The 17,244-nt window shown below is 42.2% G+C and overlaps 3 protein-coding genes across 3 annotated transcripts; 2 read left to right on the top strand and 1 right to left on the bottom strand.

Moving 5' to 3' along the window:
- Positions 1-2,878: 2,878 nt before the first annotated feature.
- On the bottom strand, positions 2,879-9,551 carry LOC116936397 (chitin synthase chs-2). The gene is given in 18 exon segments (XM_045177161.1): positions 2,879-3,243; positions 3,314-3,560; positions 3,623-3,787; positions 3,867-4,055; positions 4,125-4,285; positions 4,377-4,591; positions 4,657-5,219; positions 5,293-5,460; positions 5,535-5,747; positions 5,749-5,963; positions 6,033-6,243; positions 6,306-6,599; positions 6,662-7,677; positions 7,738-8,250; positions 8,321-8,410; positions 8,413-8,564; positions 8,953-9,094; positions 9,409-9,551. Coding segments are annotated over 17 exon segments (4,677 nt in total). The 5' UTR covers positions 9,030-9,094; positions 9,409-9,551; the 3' UTR covers positions 2,879-3,055.
- A 115-nt stretch (positions 9,552-9,666) lies between these two features.
- On the top strand, positions 9,667-12,586 carry LOC116936413 (protein cueball). The gene is given in 10 exon segments (XM_045177212.1): positions 9,667-9,792; positions 9,874-10,345; positions 10,653-10,874; positions 10,944-11,148; positions 11,205-11,460; positions 11,528-11,605; positions 11,607-11,716; positions 11,718-11,834; positions 11,898-12,201; positions 12,270-12,586. Coding segments are annotated over 9 exon segments (1,470 nt in total). The 5' UTR covers positions 9,667-9,792; positions 9,874-10,266; the 3' UTR covers positions 12,369-12,586.
- Positions 12,587-14,693: 2,107 nt separating this feature from the next.
- Positions 14,694-17,108, top strand: LOC116936420 (dipeptidase 1). The gene is made up of 10 exons (XM_032943569.2): positions 14,694-14,997; positions 15,158-15,316; positions 15,384-15,537; positions 15,600-15,732; positions 15,804-15,954; positions 16,011-16,080; positions 16,143-16,404; positions 16,483-16,558; positions 16,629-16,764; positions 16,832-17,108. Exons 3-10 carry the CDS (start codon positions 15,400-15,402, stop codon positions 16,919-16,921), a joined length of 1,056 nt encoding a protein of 351 aa, XP_032799460.2. The 5' UTR covers positions 14,694-14,997; positions 15,158-15,316; positions 15,384-15,399; the 3' UTR covers positions 16,922-17,108.
- Positions 17,109-17,244: the final 136 nt, after the last annotated feature.

Genomic DNA, 17,244 nt, shown 5'->3' with positions numbered 1-17,244 from the left:
TCTCTCCCTTACCCAAACGAAACACACACACACAAAAAAAAAGACGCACGAGCCAGCGGGGGTGGCAGCGTCAGAAGCCTTTCTTTTTCCTTTTTATTTGAAGAGGCTATATATTATTCAATAGATAGGGCTTATCTAATACGATAGGTTGCGCCGCTAGCTATACACCCATCGGCTGAAAATCTTCGGGACATACACACACACACACACACACAAAAGAAGAACACGATGCACGGCGGGGTCGTGCCATTATATGGACGATGTTTGACTATGTCGTGACCCTATTGAGTGTGTAAGAGTAGGTATAGTTACACACACTGAAGAGCTTCACAAAAGAAAAACTTATTTTATAGCAGTTGATAGACACAGGCGCTTGGAAATAAGACATTAAACGCACAAACAAACGGGACACGCAACAGCATCTCGAAAATCACGCAGAGATCTATAGCTGGTGTGTATACAGGCACAAGAAAATGGCGGCTCAGGGCATTCAAAACTTGGGTCACACACTTCAACAAAAAAAAAAGATGTCTATCTGTAATATAGACGATCAAGAGCTTCTTTTCATTGCACTTTCCATTCCGTTCGTTGCTCACACGAAAAAAGAAAAAAAGAAACGGAGAGAAATGATGACCGCCATTCACTTGCGGTGCCCAAAAGGTTCTTTTTATATCTTCTGTGCTGCACGTACGCAGCAAGAAGCCAACAGGCATCATGACGTAAATGACATCTTCGTTTCCTTATTCAAAAAAGGAACGTTTTTATAGCCGTCGTCTATACACAGCAGCCACCTATTTTGTGTTCAAATCTCCCCTTTTTTTCACAAAAAAATTGTGACGTTCTATACAAGACCGATTTTCTTTTAGACACTTTGGTATTCCGCCGTGTGTCTCGTTTACCTTTTTTTTTTTACGAGTCACGACCTTTAAAAGTCATCAAAGTCTAAAGATGTATATTTATTTTTTTTGAACCAAGTAGTTTCAGATTTATTCTCATTAAAAAAGAAAACCCCAGTTGTATATGGCAAAGGGAACTGGTTTTTCAGCCGCGTATTATCGGGAGCATAACGGCAGCGCCAATCGGTGCCGAGTCGAACAACAAAAGAAAACATTTCAGAAAATGATAACCTGTTGAATGATGCATATATACTTTTATATACCGAAGAAAGAAATGCGTTCATCTTTGGGGTTTGTGTGGCGATAGTAAAAAGAAAAAGAAATGCGTGTACAATGTAAATCGTTTGCGTGTTGGCAAACATTTGAAATCCGAGTTGGGTCGAGTATGGCGAGCGTGCACAAACGAGAGGTTGTTCACCTTTCAATAGCTTTTTCGATGCCTTCAAGTTCATCAGATTAAAATTATTTGGCGAGTTTTCAAGAAGAAAATACGAAGAGATTTCAGAGTTGAAAGTGCGTGACATCGTTGGCACGGAGCTATCGGATTCTAAACTTCACAAACTTCCGTTTCTTTATCCGTTCGCCCTATAAGGGCAGACATTGCAAAAATAGGAAAGATGATAAGTCCGTCAATTATTTAAATGTTTCGTTGGAGAAAATCTTTGAGTTAAGTGCAACCAACGGAAGCGATAAAAAACGTGAATGAAAACGCCGTGAAAAATCACGCACGCATCGTCTGCTATACTAAAATTCTATTGACCTTATAAAGACTGAAAACAGGAAAACGACGTCACACAGTCCAGAAGAGGGAAGACAACATTTTTTTTTGCAATCGTAATCAATCCCATCCCCCCCGTCTCCACGTAGCGCATTTTTAATGTGATTACATCTTCGTATGGACTGAGCTTTTTGGCCGTTAAAAAAAAAACCAAAAAGGACTTTCTTTCTTCTTTTTTTTTCAAGGTAAAGAAAGGAAACAATCTAAGACGATGTATCGTCCAAAACGAGCGATTCCGTCGTGACACGGAACTGTGCGGGCGCCATCTTGCTGCGAATAAAAGCCACGCAATTCAGTGTCGGTTGCTAGGCGAGCGATAAGACCAAAAAGCACACCCACAATCACCTTTTAAAGTTCCAGAATACACTGCGGATTGCCCCCCTTTTTTGTTCCCCCATAAATAGTCGCTGACGTCGTGAGTGTGTCATTGTGTGGCGGCATTGACTTTTACGGAGCGTGGGGATGTGTCAAGGTGGCGGTTAGTGAAGCGGGAAAAAAAAAAAAAAAGATGGATGCGAATTCCGGACGACAGCCGAAAAGAAACACCACCCCCTTTTGAAAATAGTAAACAAACGAAAATGTTTGGGGGAACTGCGAATTATTTTTGGTTCGGCTCTCGAATAAGCGCATATTCTCCTTAAATAGAATAGGTTAAAACATTCCTCGTTTGTAGCGACTAGACGACTATAGTTTTCTATATGGTAATAACCAAATGTTGACACGGGAGGCCATCGACAATAATCCATAAATATAATTTTAAAAATGGCGAAAATGGGATGATGGGTGTAGGTCTCATCATCCGCGCATTCTTGAAATTGCCCGTGAAAAACTTTGGAGTCGACCAAAAAAAATCGTTAAAAACGAAGGGAAATGCCAAAATGATAAGCAATCAGTGCTGACTGCTTGGTGTGTTATTATGATTAACGATTGAACGTAAACCATACCCATCGCGTTTTTTTTTAAATGCGACCACAAGACGTCGTAATATTTTTTTTTTTTTGGGGGGGATAAAAAATCGTTCCTTGTTTTGGTCGTCCTTGTTGAACCAACAGTTTTGCTGGTGGGAACTATATAATTTACATATCCACCGTGACTCGCTACGACTCGCTATCCGCGACGGACAGGTGACGCATTTCACACCTCCAACCGCACAGCTGTGAAATCATTTTCAAATTTCTCAGTAAATACGCTAAAGAAAAGAAAATTACGTTAGATTTTTTTTTTTTTTGTTCGTTTCAATCACAATAGTTTAGTAAATTTGAAATAATTAATAGGAAAATGATTAGAATAAAGTCCTTTGGTTATTAGTGCGAAAAAACATTTAAAAATGATAATATAATGGCGCCATTGTACACGCCATAGTTGTTCTGTCCAAATCTGATTATTCGAAATCATTTTCGTGATTGGTCGCCATGGCCATACTGGATAGGCGACGCGACCTCATGGCGTCGTGCGCCTGGAACGCGACGGACGATCTTCGCTTGACTTCGTTCATGATCGTACTACGGCGGCTGGCTAACTTGTGCAGCGTGTCTCTTCGTACCGACGTTCTGTTCCTCACATTCGGATCTTTGAATCGAAGTTAAATCAAATCAAATCCCGCAATCAAGACAACGTCAGTTTAAAGAAAACAATTTACCATTGGAATCGATATTCGCGCTGATCGAATCGATACGTTTACGGAAGGCGGCGTCCAAGTTGCCCGTGAATTGGGTCTTCTTGTGCGACTGTTGCAAATTGTGAATGGTACGCCGGCGGCTAACGTGATCTTTGCGATCGGAATTTGGATCCTCTTCGTTATCATCGGCGTTCTTCAATTGTTGCAATTCTTTAGCGATCTTCACGGCGTTCTTCTCCAGGTAAGCCTCGTCCGATACGTCTTCCATCTTAGGAAGCGGATGTGAATAAAGTTCACTGTGAAAATCAGTTAGGATTTGTTTAGGGGTACCTTTTTACTGCAGGCCTTGATGTCGGTGGTGGCAATAATTTGAGAGAGTGTTCCAAAGCGATGGAAGAACATGGCGACAAACTGGATAATCATGACCGAGGCGAACATCAAGAGGAAGACCATACCAATCGGCTCGAGTTGTAGATACGTCATTTCAACATTAACCTGATTTTGAAAAAGAAAAGGGCGCCAAATTTCAAAAGGGTTGAATAATCGAAAAGAAAATGATTTGAAAATCGATTACCGTTGGCCAGCTTGGAGGATCGAAATATTCGTAGCTGATGTTGTATTGAATGCCGAGGGGCCAATCGAGATGCACTTTGTCCTTTTCCAGGGTCATCAGGAAGACAATCGTCACGTAGAGCGCGTTTAGAATGAAAAATGTAAACACGGATTTGTTGCGCAAGTCCTTGAGAGCCGCAGCGATTTTAGCCTTTTAAAGAAAAAAGGTGTGACGTTTTTAAAAAGAAGCGAGTTTTTAATCGATAAAATTTGATTTTACCTGTTCGGCTTTGTCTTCATCGATTGGGTACAAATACTTTTCGAGCATGTCCTTCCAGAATTGAATTTCACCTCCGGTGAGGAAGTCCACTACACCCCGCACGAGGGCCTTATCTTCCAGCCAGTAAGGATTGATAAGTGGATCTCGCTCCTCTTTCATGGCTACAAATTTAGATGGCAGCACTCATCAGTCGACATTCCAAAAGTGAACATTTTTGATAAAATGATTCCAACAGCAAAACAAAAATGTTACCGGCCAGTTCGCTACTTTCGCTGTTATCATCGCTGTAATCTTCGTACTCTTCCTCGTCATCCATCTCGTTGACAGCGCTCAAATTATTCATTTCCATGTCATTGACTTTGGCACTACCCGAAGACGACGACAGCGGAATTCCGCGAACGGATCCTCTAGTCGAACCGCCTCGTGAGAAACTCTTGCGAGGTCCAGAAAAGTTGGGATTAATAAACCTGTACGTTAGCAATGAATGTCATTAAAGCAAAAACCCATTGAATTAAATCTAAAATCGAATCACCTCTCGATAGTGTCCAATCGCTTATTGAGAGCTGTCAGCGATTCGGATATGCAAAGCAGCTGATGTTTCTCTCCGTTGTCGGGTTTGCGGTGGACGCAGCACATGATTTTAAACAAACCGGCCAGCGAGAATTCCAGGGAACCTTCATCTTCCGGTTTATTGCCAGACGTCTGTTGGAAGAAGCTCAACAGGGCGTTGCCCTTGTTCTTCTTTTGAGCCGCCGCCATCGCAGCCGCTGCGGCCGCATCGGCACTGTCGGATTTCTTCTTCTTTTGCGGAGCTTCACGCGTTCCCCACGAGACGTTGTTCAGGTTGCAAACCGAGTAAATGATGAGCAACAAATACATGGAGGGTACGGTCAGGTAATAGACTAGACCACAGGGTAAACACCAGAATTCTTGCGGATGTAACAAGGCGGCAACGATGAAACTGGAAGCTGTAAAGACCAAAAAGATGCCCGACGGCGATAGCCATCCATCTTCGGACAATTGGAGGATGATTCCCACCATGACGGCCATCATGACAATCGAATAAGCGACGCTCATAATCTGGGCTACAAACACCTGAGCCGAAGTTATAAAAATTGGTGAAAACAGAAGGGATTTTCCTAATCGAAATGCAAATTAATGTTCAAACCTGGAATTTGGCTTTGGTCGTTAGACAAATGATGATAAAAAACAAGATGGGCACCAAATTGATCCAGAAACTTGTCCAGTTGTCAACGTGGAAAGCTACGCTCCAAGAGCCGACAATCATAAGGAAAATCGTTCCAGGTCCGATAACTGTTCCAATCATCAGCATAATCTACGAATCGATTGATGAATGCAATGTAAAATACATCAAAACAACTGAAGAATCGTTGCAAATTTCAAACTCACGTGATAACAAATGTAAGGGAATGAAATGTTGTCATTGACTTTGGTGACGCTCTTATAATCGCCCAAAAGATCGAGGATGTTGGCCGTTGTGGAGGGAACCCAACGACGACGTTGATTATAAAATTCATCGAATCCTTCCGGGCAGTGAGTGAAGGCGTCGCTAGCAGCGCAGTACTCGACTCGGTAGCCTCTTTGGAGCAAGAGCGTGCACAAGCCAACGATCCTCACCTTGATCGTACTGGACGTAATGACGGGCTTCGCTCGATTTCGTCGTGTACTTGGCCATGACGTTGTCGTCCATCAGACATTTGCCTCGGAAAAGAGAAAAGCATCCAGGACTACAAAGGACGCAACCGATCATGTGCTCGGTGGCTTTCTGAAGCCAATGGCCGATGGCGTATTCGAACATTTGATACCAGGCCATTAAACCTGCATATAAATTCAGCGATGCAGTAATCGAAAATTTCTTTAAAAAATTGATTTGAAGATGGGCGTTACCTGATCCGACGGGATGGATGCGTCCGCAAGCAGCCGCCAAATTTGAATTCCTTTTCATCAAGTCGATTAGAAGTTGGACAGCATTAGGCATGAAGTCAATGTCGCCATCGAGGGCCAGCAAATACGTATTCTGAGCGATGACGGCCTTACGATCGACCGAGATGGGCAGTTCCATTAACTTGTGGCCAAGTAAATAGTACATGTACATGACCTGTAGGATACAATATCATTTAAATAAATTCTTTTTCAGGTAAAATTGAATTCTTATCTAACCTGACTCCATCTCTTCCTGTTGCGGATCTTCTGTTTGTCCTTCAAATGGCAAATGATTTTCGTCTTGCCCGGCAGAGTCCAAACTAAACGGCCGCCGTAAGGTGTGGGGTACTTTTTAGGTGGCCGGATGCGGATGTTTGTTTGATGAACGAACGACGCCGCTTCGTCCATGCAATCGATCAACATTTTCACGTAAGAATTGACCACCATTTCATCTTCATCGTCATCGCTGAGCTCGAAGGCGTCGTCAAAGAAAATGTGCGTCTCAATTTCATAGTAATCCGGATCGACGACCTAATTTTAATTCAAATTTAATTACCACACGAATTTAAAAAAAAACCAATTTATTTGAATACCCTCAAATACTGCTGAGCCAATCTCCTGGAACACTGATCGTCGTCCAGGTAAAAAATCGATTTCAAGAAGGTGACCGTCTCTTCGGCGTTCTCGTGCCACATGGTGGCGCAAGTGTAGATGCGAGTGATGTGATCTGTCGGTCTAACTCGATCTTCAATCGAATCCGCATCGCTCTCCGAGTCTGAATCGTTTGTGGTTGGGCTAGGCATCATATCGTCGCCGTACTTTTGACTCAACTCCACATCAGTCGAATCGATTTGTTTCAACTGTTCAGTTTCAACTTCGACTTCATCGTCACGTCTCCTGCTCATCGCCATCGATTGGTCAACTAAGAACGCATTGTAAAACGGGTAGACGAAGAGTTTCTCGGTGGTGGCGAGCCTTCCGCATTTCGGGGTCCAATTGTGAGACGTGATCCAGGCTTGAGAAATAATCCAAAAGACCCACGCCCAGGCGTGTTGATTGGTCAACGTGTCCAGGAGGTATCCACCATCTGGACATTCGAAGAACAGATGAGGTGGAATGACATCGGAGAAGTAACAAGCGTTGCCCATTTTCAATCCGCAGAACGTGATGAGCAGAGTGATGGTCGTCGGGACAGTTAAATTAATGGGCAGGGCGAAACCGACTCCCTGGATGCGGATTTTACAGGCGAATTTGCCTGCCAAGAAACAAGCTAAAGCTGTGCCAGCTTGAATGCAAAAGACGTAGGAGGCCGTGTAAGGCCAGGCGATCAGAGTTTCGGTTTGGGCCGCAGTTCCTGTAGATCCCGCCACTGAACTTGTCAATCGCGTCGCTTGATCGGGCAGTTTGATCTCGGTCACGTTGTACGGGTGTTCGTGGAAAGAGACGTAAAAATAGTCAAACAAGTGGTTCACCGATCCGACAAAGATCCAGTCGATGCACAACATGCAAATGAAGAAAATCGCGGTCTTCCAGATGGTCAAGAACATGTAGCTGAAATAGCGAGTCCGTTTCATGTTCTCTTTGATTCCTCCCAGGTATTTGATAACGACTGAAAGAGGGTAAAACAACATTGAAACTTAAATCGTATGCAAATGAGCCATCGTCTTACCGAAAGGTGAGTCTTTATCAACGTAATTTTCCCACCATCCGAACGACGTGAAAAGCAGAGAAAAGGGCAAGATCCAAACGACGTTGTTGGTTGCGGTCCAGTTGAGCGCCGCCCAGAGAAAGAGGCCGCTCAATTGTGCGAGGATGGCCAAACCGTCAGCTGTTAGCAAATAAGGACGAGTCTGTTCGTTCGTCCCATCTCTGAAGCGCGAAAAAAATTTGAGCAAAGCTGGAACGAGGCAGACGCAGTTGGTCAACATGACGGCTTCGACTACTTTCAAATTGGGCAGGACTAGGTAAACAAGAAGGGCCAGGCCGATGACATGCAACGTTTCAAAGGTAGCGATGATAAAGAATTCCCCTGCGGTTGGTTTCTTCCACGTGCGGAAGAGACAAATACGAGTGGAACGGAACCACATGAACAATTCGGGCACGACAAAACAAAAGAAGATGGCCCACACCCAACCAACACGCTCTTCCATGCTGACGGATGCTTCAATTTCTCTTCCGGCGCCTATGCAAAAGAAGTGCATAAATTTATCTACCTGTCCCAGCTCATTTGATATTAAAACAGCAAATCATACGGGTGCTGCAGTAAGGATGTTGAACGTCTGGTTTCTTATCCGTTATTTTAATTTGCGACGTCATGAAGAGAAGAGTTCCTTTGGCAATACGGCTCCCGTTAGAAAAATGCAGAAAGTCACGATGTAGGCAATGACTTTGGCGATTTGAGAAAAGGCTTCCACAGTAGCTGCGTTCGCCAACGAGCCAGTCGTGTCCTTCGGCGGCATCGTCCGGAACGGATCCCATAATTTCCTTTGCTCTTCGCTGATAAGGTAAGAAAGAAAAATGAATAATTTTGTGTGTGTGTGTGTGTGTGAAGATCAAAAGTTAAAACCGAAAGGCTTTGGGTTCTAAAAGGAATGCACAAGTTAAATCAAGTAATGAAATCATGATCTGTAATCTCTAGAACGGCGCATGACGTTTGTTTTGTGACATTAGAATGGTTAGGAAAGCGAAATGTACGCCTTTACGTCAGTTGTCTTATCAGTTGAAGGGAAAAAGCCCTTGATGTAGAAATCTGATAAGGCCATTAAAAGCTTGCGAAACTCGATCTTTAGAGCGGCGTTTAATAATGTGAAAAAAATTCCCTTAGAGCATAACTGCAGGCATTTATTGGACATACAGTTTTTTCTGTGTGGTTTATGTAACATACCCTGTTGGCCCGTTGAGAGGAACTTCTTCTTCATCGCTGCAGTCACCGTAGATGTCGATCAACCTACCCGACTCCATGGCCTTCTCGGATGACGTCTGTTGGTGTCAACCAGTCAGCGTTAAAATGTCGCAACACTCACGTTCTAGAGAACGAAAAAAAGATGATTAGAAATGAAATCGAATAGTGAATAAAATTCTGCATTAAGCAACTTGAGCATTGCCTAGTGGTTATGTTTTTAACAAACGTCTGATCTGGCCAAGTTGTCAACAACAGCTCCCCCACAAAAAAAAAATTTATTTTATTTTTACCTGATAGTTAAAACAGTCACACAACAAAGGCAGATCACAGACTCAAAGATTAGTCAACACTTCTAGATCACTTTCGTGACAGTAACACAAGGAGAAGCGTTTGAATTTGTTAGATCAACAACTGAGCAGTGAACATAAGAAGACCTACCTTGTATAGATGGTTACAACGCACTAATTAGACAGGCAGGAAAAAAAAATAGACTCGACAAAAAATGAGAGACAATGTCAGATCGACCTTGTTCCAGTAAAAATTTTAAGACCACTGAAATTGCCCTTGTAGGCCGTCGATTAGATGGCTTGTCTCTGCGTTGATGATAACGAGAAAAAAAAAAATCCTTTCCGTCTGCGGGATTAATGTGACAGTGAGAACGTAGGTCTTATCACATCACCTATCATTTTTTACTCCTCACACCCCTTGTTTTATATGATGCCCATAATCTGACGTGGAACAGTACAGTTGGCCTTGTCTAGAGAGCAAAAACATTTGACTCAACTCAATGGACGTTTGCCTGCGCTGTCTTAGAAAAACCGGGTACAGCACATTAAAAATAGATTTTCGGCTAAACCTTTTCATTTATTAGTTTTTTTAAATATATATTTTGAATGTTCATAGGTGTTGATGTGATGATTGGATCTCGTTTTCAGCTTTACAAATTTGTTTAACGGTTTACTAGCCATCAGGGTGTTTCACTGACTGATACTGCATTCAACACGTTGCCCCCTATAGGTTTGTTATGTTCCGAAGAGTTGGGTACGTATAGACAAACTTGTTCTGGCACGTCTATACCCTAATCTTATGTAAGTGTACGAGCTATGCTTTGGTTGCCTCCATCTGATTTAGGACACTTAACGAAGAGATCGTCGCTTTGGCAAGTCGTGATTGCAGTTTGCTCTCCGATCGAAGACTTTTGAACCAGTTGTTAATCCGAAGATATTTTCAAATTTTTATAGCTCCATTCCGAATTTTTATTCAATTCCATCGTTTGATTTTGAATCGCTTTTTAAAATGCAATTAAAAGCGTCCCTCATTTGCATCGTTTTCACGCTGGGACTCTGCACGATCGGGAGCAGTCTCCAACACGATGGTAAGCAAATTCACGATTTTCAGGATCTTGTAAATTCAAAATCGCAATTGTAGAAAACAAATTGCACCTTTTACGTACAATTTAATAGTGGGCAAAATTATTATTTCGAAGATGATGCTTGTTTTCACAACAAACTATTGGGCATGCAAAGAGTCACGTACACATGTGATCCGAGCCTCACGTATTAATGAACGTTCGTGAACTTTTCTTTGCTCTTTTGCTCATCCCAACGAGATTTATCTTATCTGACTGGCAGCTGTCTGACCAGAGAAGACATGGTATTAAATATCGCCTTCTGTATATACAGATCTACTCATTGCCGTTGGCGATCAACTTGTATTTCTAACCAATGGAAGTTTGTACCGCACGCTGACGTTAGATTCTTTCAATGCATCAAAGTTGTCAGCCCTCACGTACGATGCCACAACGCGGAAGTTATTCTTCTCCGATCGACGACATCGACACGGTCACATTTTCAGTATCAAACTTGATAGTGAAGTACGTCATACTGTGGAAGATATCGTCGAAAGTAAATCAGACATTTATTACGTTATGCTAATGTTCGCAAATTAATTTGTTCTTTGATTGATAATGAAAGAAAACAGCAATGAAACTGTGGAGAGTTTAGCATACGATCCTGTAGATAAAATGTTGTTATGGACCGATGGATTTAATCGATCCGTCCGTCGAGTTCAAGTCGATCACGACAACGTCCACGTCGAAGAGGACGCAACTGTTGAGATTGTACACTTTTTGGACAACGAAGATAAACCACGTGGATTGGTGGCCGATCCCTGCACCAGGTATAAACATATCAATGTTCCATAAGCAATCGTTCTTCAGAAATTTTTATTTTTAGAAATTTATATTGGACAAACCGATACATGTCCCACCCGACTATCGAACGCTCGTTTCTCAATGGAAGTCATCGTGAAATTCTCATCAAGACTGATTTGTTGTTGCCCAACGCACTCGACTTGGACGTGCAAGAGCAGATGCTTTACTGGGCTGACAATCATCGCAAAGGCTACTTTCACATTGAAAGAAGCTTCGTGAATGGCACGGGAAGACAAGAAATGTATCGAGGAATCGGCCAGTTTGTCGTCAGTCTAACGGTATGTAAACAAGTCCGTCCTTTCTCTAGAAATCCTTTGTCTTTATTGTCCATTCTATCACAAAAAGGTGGGCACTGATCACGTGTACTGGAGCGATTACGATCACAAACACATTTGGTCTTTACCCAAGGATGGATCCTCTAAGAAATCCCATAATCCTCCGCACATTCCGCAACCCAGTAATGGGTGTGACAATCTTTCGTCATCAACCTCTCGATTGCAGCGTAGTTTCTCGAATTTCTGATCCAACTGAAAATTTCCGAACTGCCTGTCCAGAAAGAACAGATATCCCTATACGAAGACGCTGATTTATGTTTAGGTTTTTGCTACAATAACGGGGACTGTATTCTCGTTAATTCCGATTTACGTTGCAGGTAGTTACGCTCTTAATTTCACATCTTCTAAACATAGTGTCTCACTCTATTGATTTGTTACAGTTGTCCAGTGGGATTCAGCGGAGAACGATGCGAATTAGACGAAAAGTTTGGCAAAAAGGATTGTGAAACTTTCGCTCAAGATAGCAATCAATTCGAGATGATATTTCTGATATGCTTGATCATTTTCTGCGTGATCTTGTTGGTCATTGTGGTGATGCTCAGTCTTCAATTTATGAAGATGACGCGTGAGAAGCAACCCCGAGTGTTTAGAAGAAGATATCTGCAACGCCCTAATAAGAAGGAAAACACTTTACCAGTCAATGATATTGAGAATTGCTGTAATTCATTCGCCATGTGTGAAAGGGTAATTCAATGTGCTTTATTATAATTCAAACCACATTTAGCTGACGGAGAGAATATCGTTATTTTCAGCCCTGTGCCCAACAGCAAAACGTGAACGCTACGGCGAAGGATATTGGCTGGGAAAACGAAAGCGCCGATTGTTCTGTCCTGCTCAAATGTGAATTTTGATATCGATCGAGGATTCGTTGCTAATTCTTCATTTAATGTAATGAACGCTTATAGAGTTGTATCATTGTAAACTATCATAGGTAATTTGCGTTGCCAAATAGTGTCTCCTATCGAACTGCTTTTTTCATTGCTCGCATTGATTAATGTTTCCATTCTCGTCGTTTTCGCAAATCGTACGTGGTTTTGTTTATAAAAGACAAATAGAGTCGTGCAAATAACTTATGGATCCTCGGAAGTGATTGATTTCAGTGAAAACTAGCACTGCGTGGGATATGTCAAACCAACGTCCCGGTAAAACCCAAACCACGGTGGAAAACTAATCCGATTTCTTTTGCTGATACTATTGCAATTTACAAACAATTAACACTGAATGCTTTTATTTTTTCTATTAATAATACTTTGATGGCCATTAACGATTAATTCAACTTGAATATCATGAAAGAGAGCCAATACCTTTCGTCGCCCCCCCCCCCTGGTGGCGGACGCCGTAAGTTCCCAAACATTATTGGAATCACACGTGTCAGTTTCCTTTAATATAGGAGTCGGACCGACTCCTATAGAAGAACACTGCGAGTTGCAGAGAAGAGATCCCGGGGATTCACGAGTCTGTAAACGGTATTACGATTACGTTGCTAATTCCAAATGTTCATTTTGCAGGGGGATAATGGGAGTGATGACGTACATGCGATATTACCGAAGTCTACATGGTAATAAAAAAGTAGAAAGGTTAAACACTGTCCCAGTGCACACTAGTATCGTTCATACACCAGCCGGCTGTTACCCCCCCCCCAAAAAAAAAAGGCAATTGGCAAGTCAACGGTAACGGCCGTTTAATGGGTATGGCGCTACGGTGGCCGGTCTTGATAATATCAGGACGAGCATGTACGTACGTCTATCACTCCTCAACGAAGGCCTAAACGGCCCTAATTCTTTTGAGCATTTTTAGGCCTGCCTTTTGACTCGTGGTGATATAGGTGGACCAACAAGGACATGAGTGTAGGGTACATGCGACATTGGCCTAGGGATTGCCTTTGGGTCAATGCTAATAGGTTAAACACTGATCCCAGTGCACACACGTATCGTCTTGACTCAATCGGCTTTTTACCAAAGGTAAGTAAACCAGTTAAGTCAACGGATGGTAAGAGCCGCTCAACGAGCAGACGGATTGTACGTGTGGCCCGTCGTGATAGTATCGCGTCGAGCATGTAGATATCACTCCAACGGACTTAACAACAGGCCTAAGCGGCCATGGTATTTTAATTGGTGTAGTGTAATTTGAGGAACTAACTTCCGCCTCGGTCTACGGACCAAAAAGGAGCACGGGCAGGGCCTAGGGGGAAGTTCCCGACGGTGCTCAACCGTGAATAATGAGATGGAAAACTGCTTACCCGTTTTTCTTTTGTTTCCCAGAACCGACCAAGATGCGAATCTAGCAGCTCGGTGTGCCTCACGTTTGACGACTGACTCCTTTCTTCGTGATTGATTACATAACAAGTTGTACGCCTTTCCATTGTGTATGCCTAACCTTTTTCTGACATCATCGAATAAACTTAGTTTTGCATCACTCATTGTTTTTATTACAATTGGTAAATGTTATACAAGAATAGTAGTAGGAACGGTTTAGATTAAAAGCTCAAAACGCTCAAAACTTTAATTATCCTGGGTCCAAAAGAGAAGTTGAAAATGCAGTGCCGGAATGACGTTTGCTACGAGTCAAATGCTATGTGCGAAATTCCAGGCATGAAAAGCACGCTAATCGGTAGGTGGCGTGAATCGAACACGGTCTGATTAATTACGATGGAAAGCAAACCTGCCTTCGTTAGTCATCTGTTCAAAAGGACAGATACGGATCTGTAGAGTTTTAAAATCTCGATAAGGTAATGGAGAACTAACCGAACTAAATGAGTAAATGTAAAATTTTCGTTAATTCAAATGCACACAAGCATTTCCGGAAGTTCTCCTGTTTGCGTACCCCTGTTTTTATCGCTTCAGGTGGTTGTTTTTCCTTTTTTTCTCATCGACCACTTCTTTTCTGTTTTGTTCCGAGAATCTCCAAATTTTTTCAATATAGAAAAATTTTTGCAAGTGCATCAAAAACTGGAGGAAGAGTGAACAAAAATCCATGATGGCCGCTTTCCGACACGTGCATGCGAATCTGAGGGAAGGGTGAACAAAATCCAAGATGGCCGCTTCCCCTTTTTTCTCATTCCCTTTATCTTTCTTTTTCGATACGCAAGTGCATGCAGAACTGAGGGAAGGGTGAGCAAAAATCCATGATGGCCGCTTTCCCTTTCTTCCCTCTTTCTCATCTCCCAGCATCCTCTACAAAGTCAGTCTCTCCGTTGAGACTTAACGACTTGTAAAGCGACCACTGAGCTGATAAGACGAGGTGTGAAATACACACTCTTTGTTGGAAAAATAAGCTCAAACTGTTCTGTGTGAACCTTTCTTATAAGCGTAAAGTTCTTTCACGGCCTCAAACGTTGTATCTTCGTTACTGTTTTTCTTTCTGGTCCTATATTATTGTTACTATGAGAAAGAGTGAATTTGTATGTTTCACTGCTCGTCCTTACGTTCACAAATCAGAAATTAGGAACAGTTTAATTTTGGGCAAACGTGCTAATAAAAGGTATCGAAATGTTGTTTTTGTTACTTTATCGAGTTTTTGTCTCACACGACCCTAAGATATCAACAAGCTGTCAATCTCAATTTGTAACATCAGCCGATATCGAACTGATAGCATTTCAACGACGTATCCAAGTTGATGCTAAAGTCATTTGATTTTCCAGACGAGTTCAACTAAGATGAAATTAAGTATCATCCTAGTCCTTCTAGTTTACGGTGGAGCAGATTCTGAGCTCTCCCACTCGTCGAGTCGAACGGGTAGCCATCGAAACGTATTTAAACAAGGCCAGGGCTGTCCTAGATCGTGTCCCTCTCATCGATGGGTAAAGAAAACTAATAAGAAATCATCTAAAATGAAACAGTTTTTGAATGATAAATTTACTTTTGAAGCCACAATGATTTTGCAATGTCCCTACGTGACTATGCAAGGAACCAAGTTGGAGATCTGGACATTAATGATTTAACCGCCTTGGAACCGTGGGCCAGTTCCCCTTCGTCACACACGGATATCAATAGGCTTCGCCAAGGAAAACTCGGTGCCCAGGTAATAATATATTTGAGCACAGCAGTAAAATAGTGAAGAAATTTGTTATCGAATTCCTTCAGTTTTGGTCAGCCTACGTGGGTTGCACAACCCAATACAAGGACGCTGTGTCTAAAACATGGGAACAGATTGACGTCATCCATCGAATGGTCGAAGCGAATCCGACAACCTTCGAGTTCGTTACGTCTGCGCAAGGTAGCCTACTTAGCATAACTCGAAAGCGAAGATAACAAAGCAGAGGACATCATTTGCATTTTTGAAAATAGGGATCGAGGACGCTTTCGCCCAGGGGAAAATTGGAAGTCTGATTGGAGTTGAAGGAGGCCATTCAATCGACAGCTCATTGGCCGTTCTCCGTATGATGTACGATATGGGTGTACGTTACATGACAATGACGCATTCATGTGCTACTCCATGGTAATAGAAAAAAATTAAATTTCGTGTGTAATGATAATCGAATATATTTTAATTAGGGCCGATAATTCGCAAGTGGATAATCCAGGCGGTGTAGCTGTTCACGACGGTCTCACACCCTTTGGCAAGGTTAAGTAAATCCAACGTCTTAATCTTAACATCTGAATTAATGATTACTTCAAATTTATTAGACTGTGGTAGCAGAAATGAATCGGCTTGGAATGCTACTTGACTTGTCACACGTTTCACGAAAAACGATGAGAGACGCATTGGAAACGAGCACAGCCCCAGTCATTTTCTCCCATTCCTCGGCTTACGCGTTATGCAACAACACCCGTAATGTTCCCGACGATATTTTGCAACTGGTGGCTCTAAATGGAGGTATCGTCATGGTCAACTTTTTCCCGAGTTTCGTCACCTGTAGCTCAACGGCAACCGTTCAAGACGTCGCAAGTAAAACGCACATTTTAATTTCTTTACCTGTTAATTTGCATCTTTCAATTTTGACTTTCTTTTGTTATCTGATTTTAGACCATATGGATCATATCCGTAATGTTGCTGGAGTGGATCACATCGGAATCGGTGCTGATTACAACGGCATAACTGAGTAACTTTCCCAAAATACTTGTGGTGCAACTTAGATAAATTTTAAAAAACTACGATTATTTAAAAAATAGAGTACCTGTAGGATTGAAAGATGTATCTGAATATCCGAATTTGTTTGCCGAACTACTTGCTCGCGGATGGGCGGAAACTGATCTGGAAAAAATTGCTGGACTTAATTTGTTGCGAGTTCTCAGAGGCGCTGAATCGGTTGAATGTCTTTTCTTCTGTTGTAAATTGCCAAACCCTAACGTGTAACTTTTATTACTTAAAAAAGGTACGCGATCAGATGGCAGTTACGGGAGTGAAGCCGTTTGATGAGTGGATTCCGCAAGCGGATCTGCCGGCTGAATCCTCTACCCTGTAGCACCGGGCAGACAAAGAACGAACAATCATCTCCTCAATGACACAATTTTCCAATAAAATTCATTTAAATATGACAGCACATTTCAATTCGATTAAACAGCTCCGTCGTGTGAAGTTGATTTGCATTTATGCTAACGTTAGATTATTAATAGACTGATGTGTGCGCCTGTCGTGCACGTATTTAGCATGATCGTCATTTGAATAATTTAGCCAAAAGCGTTTTGACATTTCGTATTTTGTGAGCCCTGATTTGAATACGAAGGGATTAGCAACTCTGAATTTCCTAGAAATTAGCATAGGGAAGGGTACGGTACGATTTCAGCA

Source organism: Daphnia magna, linkage group LG1 (genome assembly GCF_020631705.1).
Source record: "Daphnia magna isolate NIES linkage group LG1, ASM2063170v1.1, whole genome shotgun sequence".
NCBI lineage: Eukaryota > Metazoa > Arthropoda > Branchiopoda > Diplostraca > Daphniidae > Daphnia > Daphnia magna.
The sequence above is the reverse complement of the archived record's forward strand: the minus strand, read 5'-3'. Positions and strand labels throughout refer to the sequence as shown.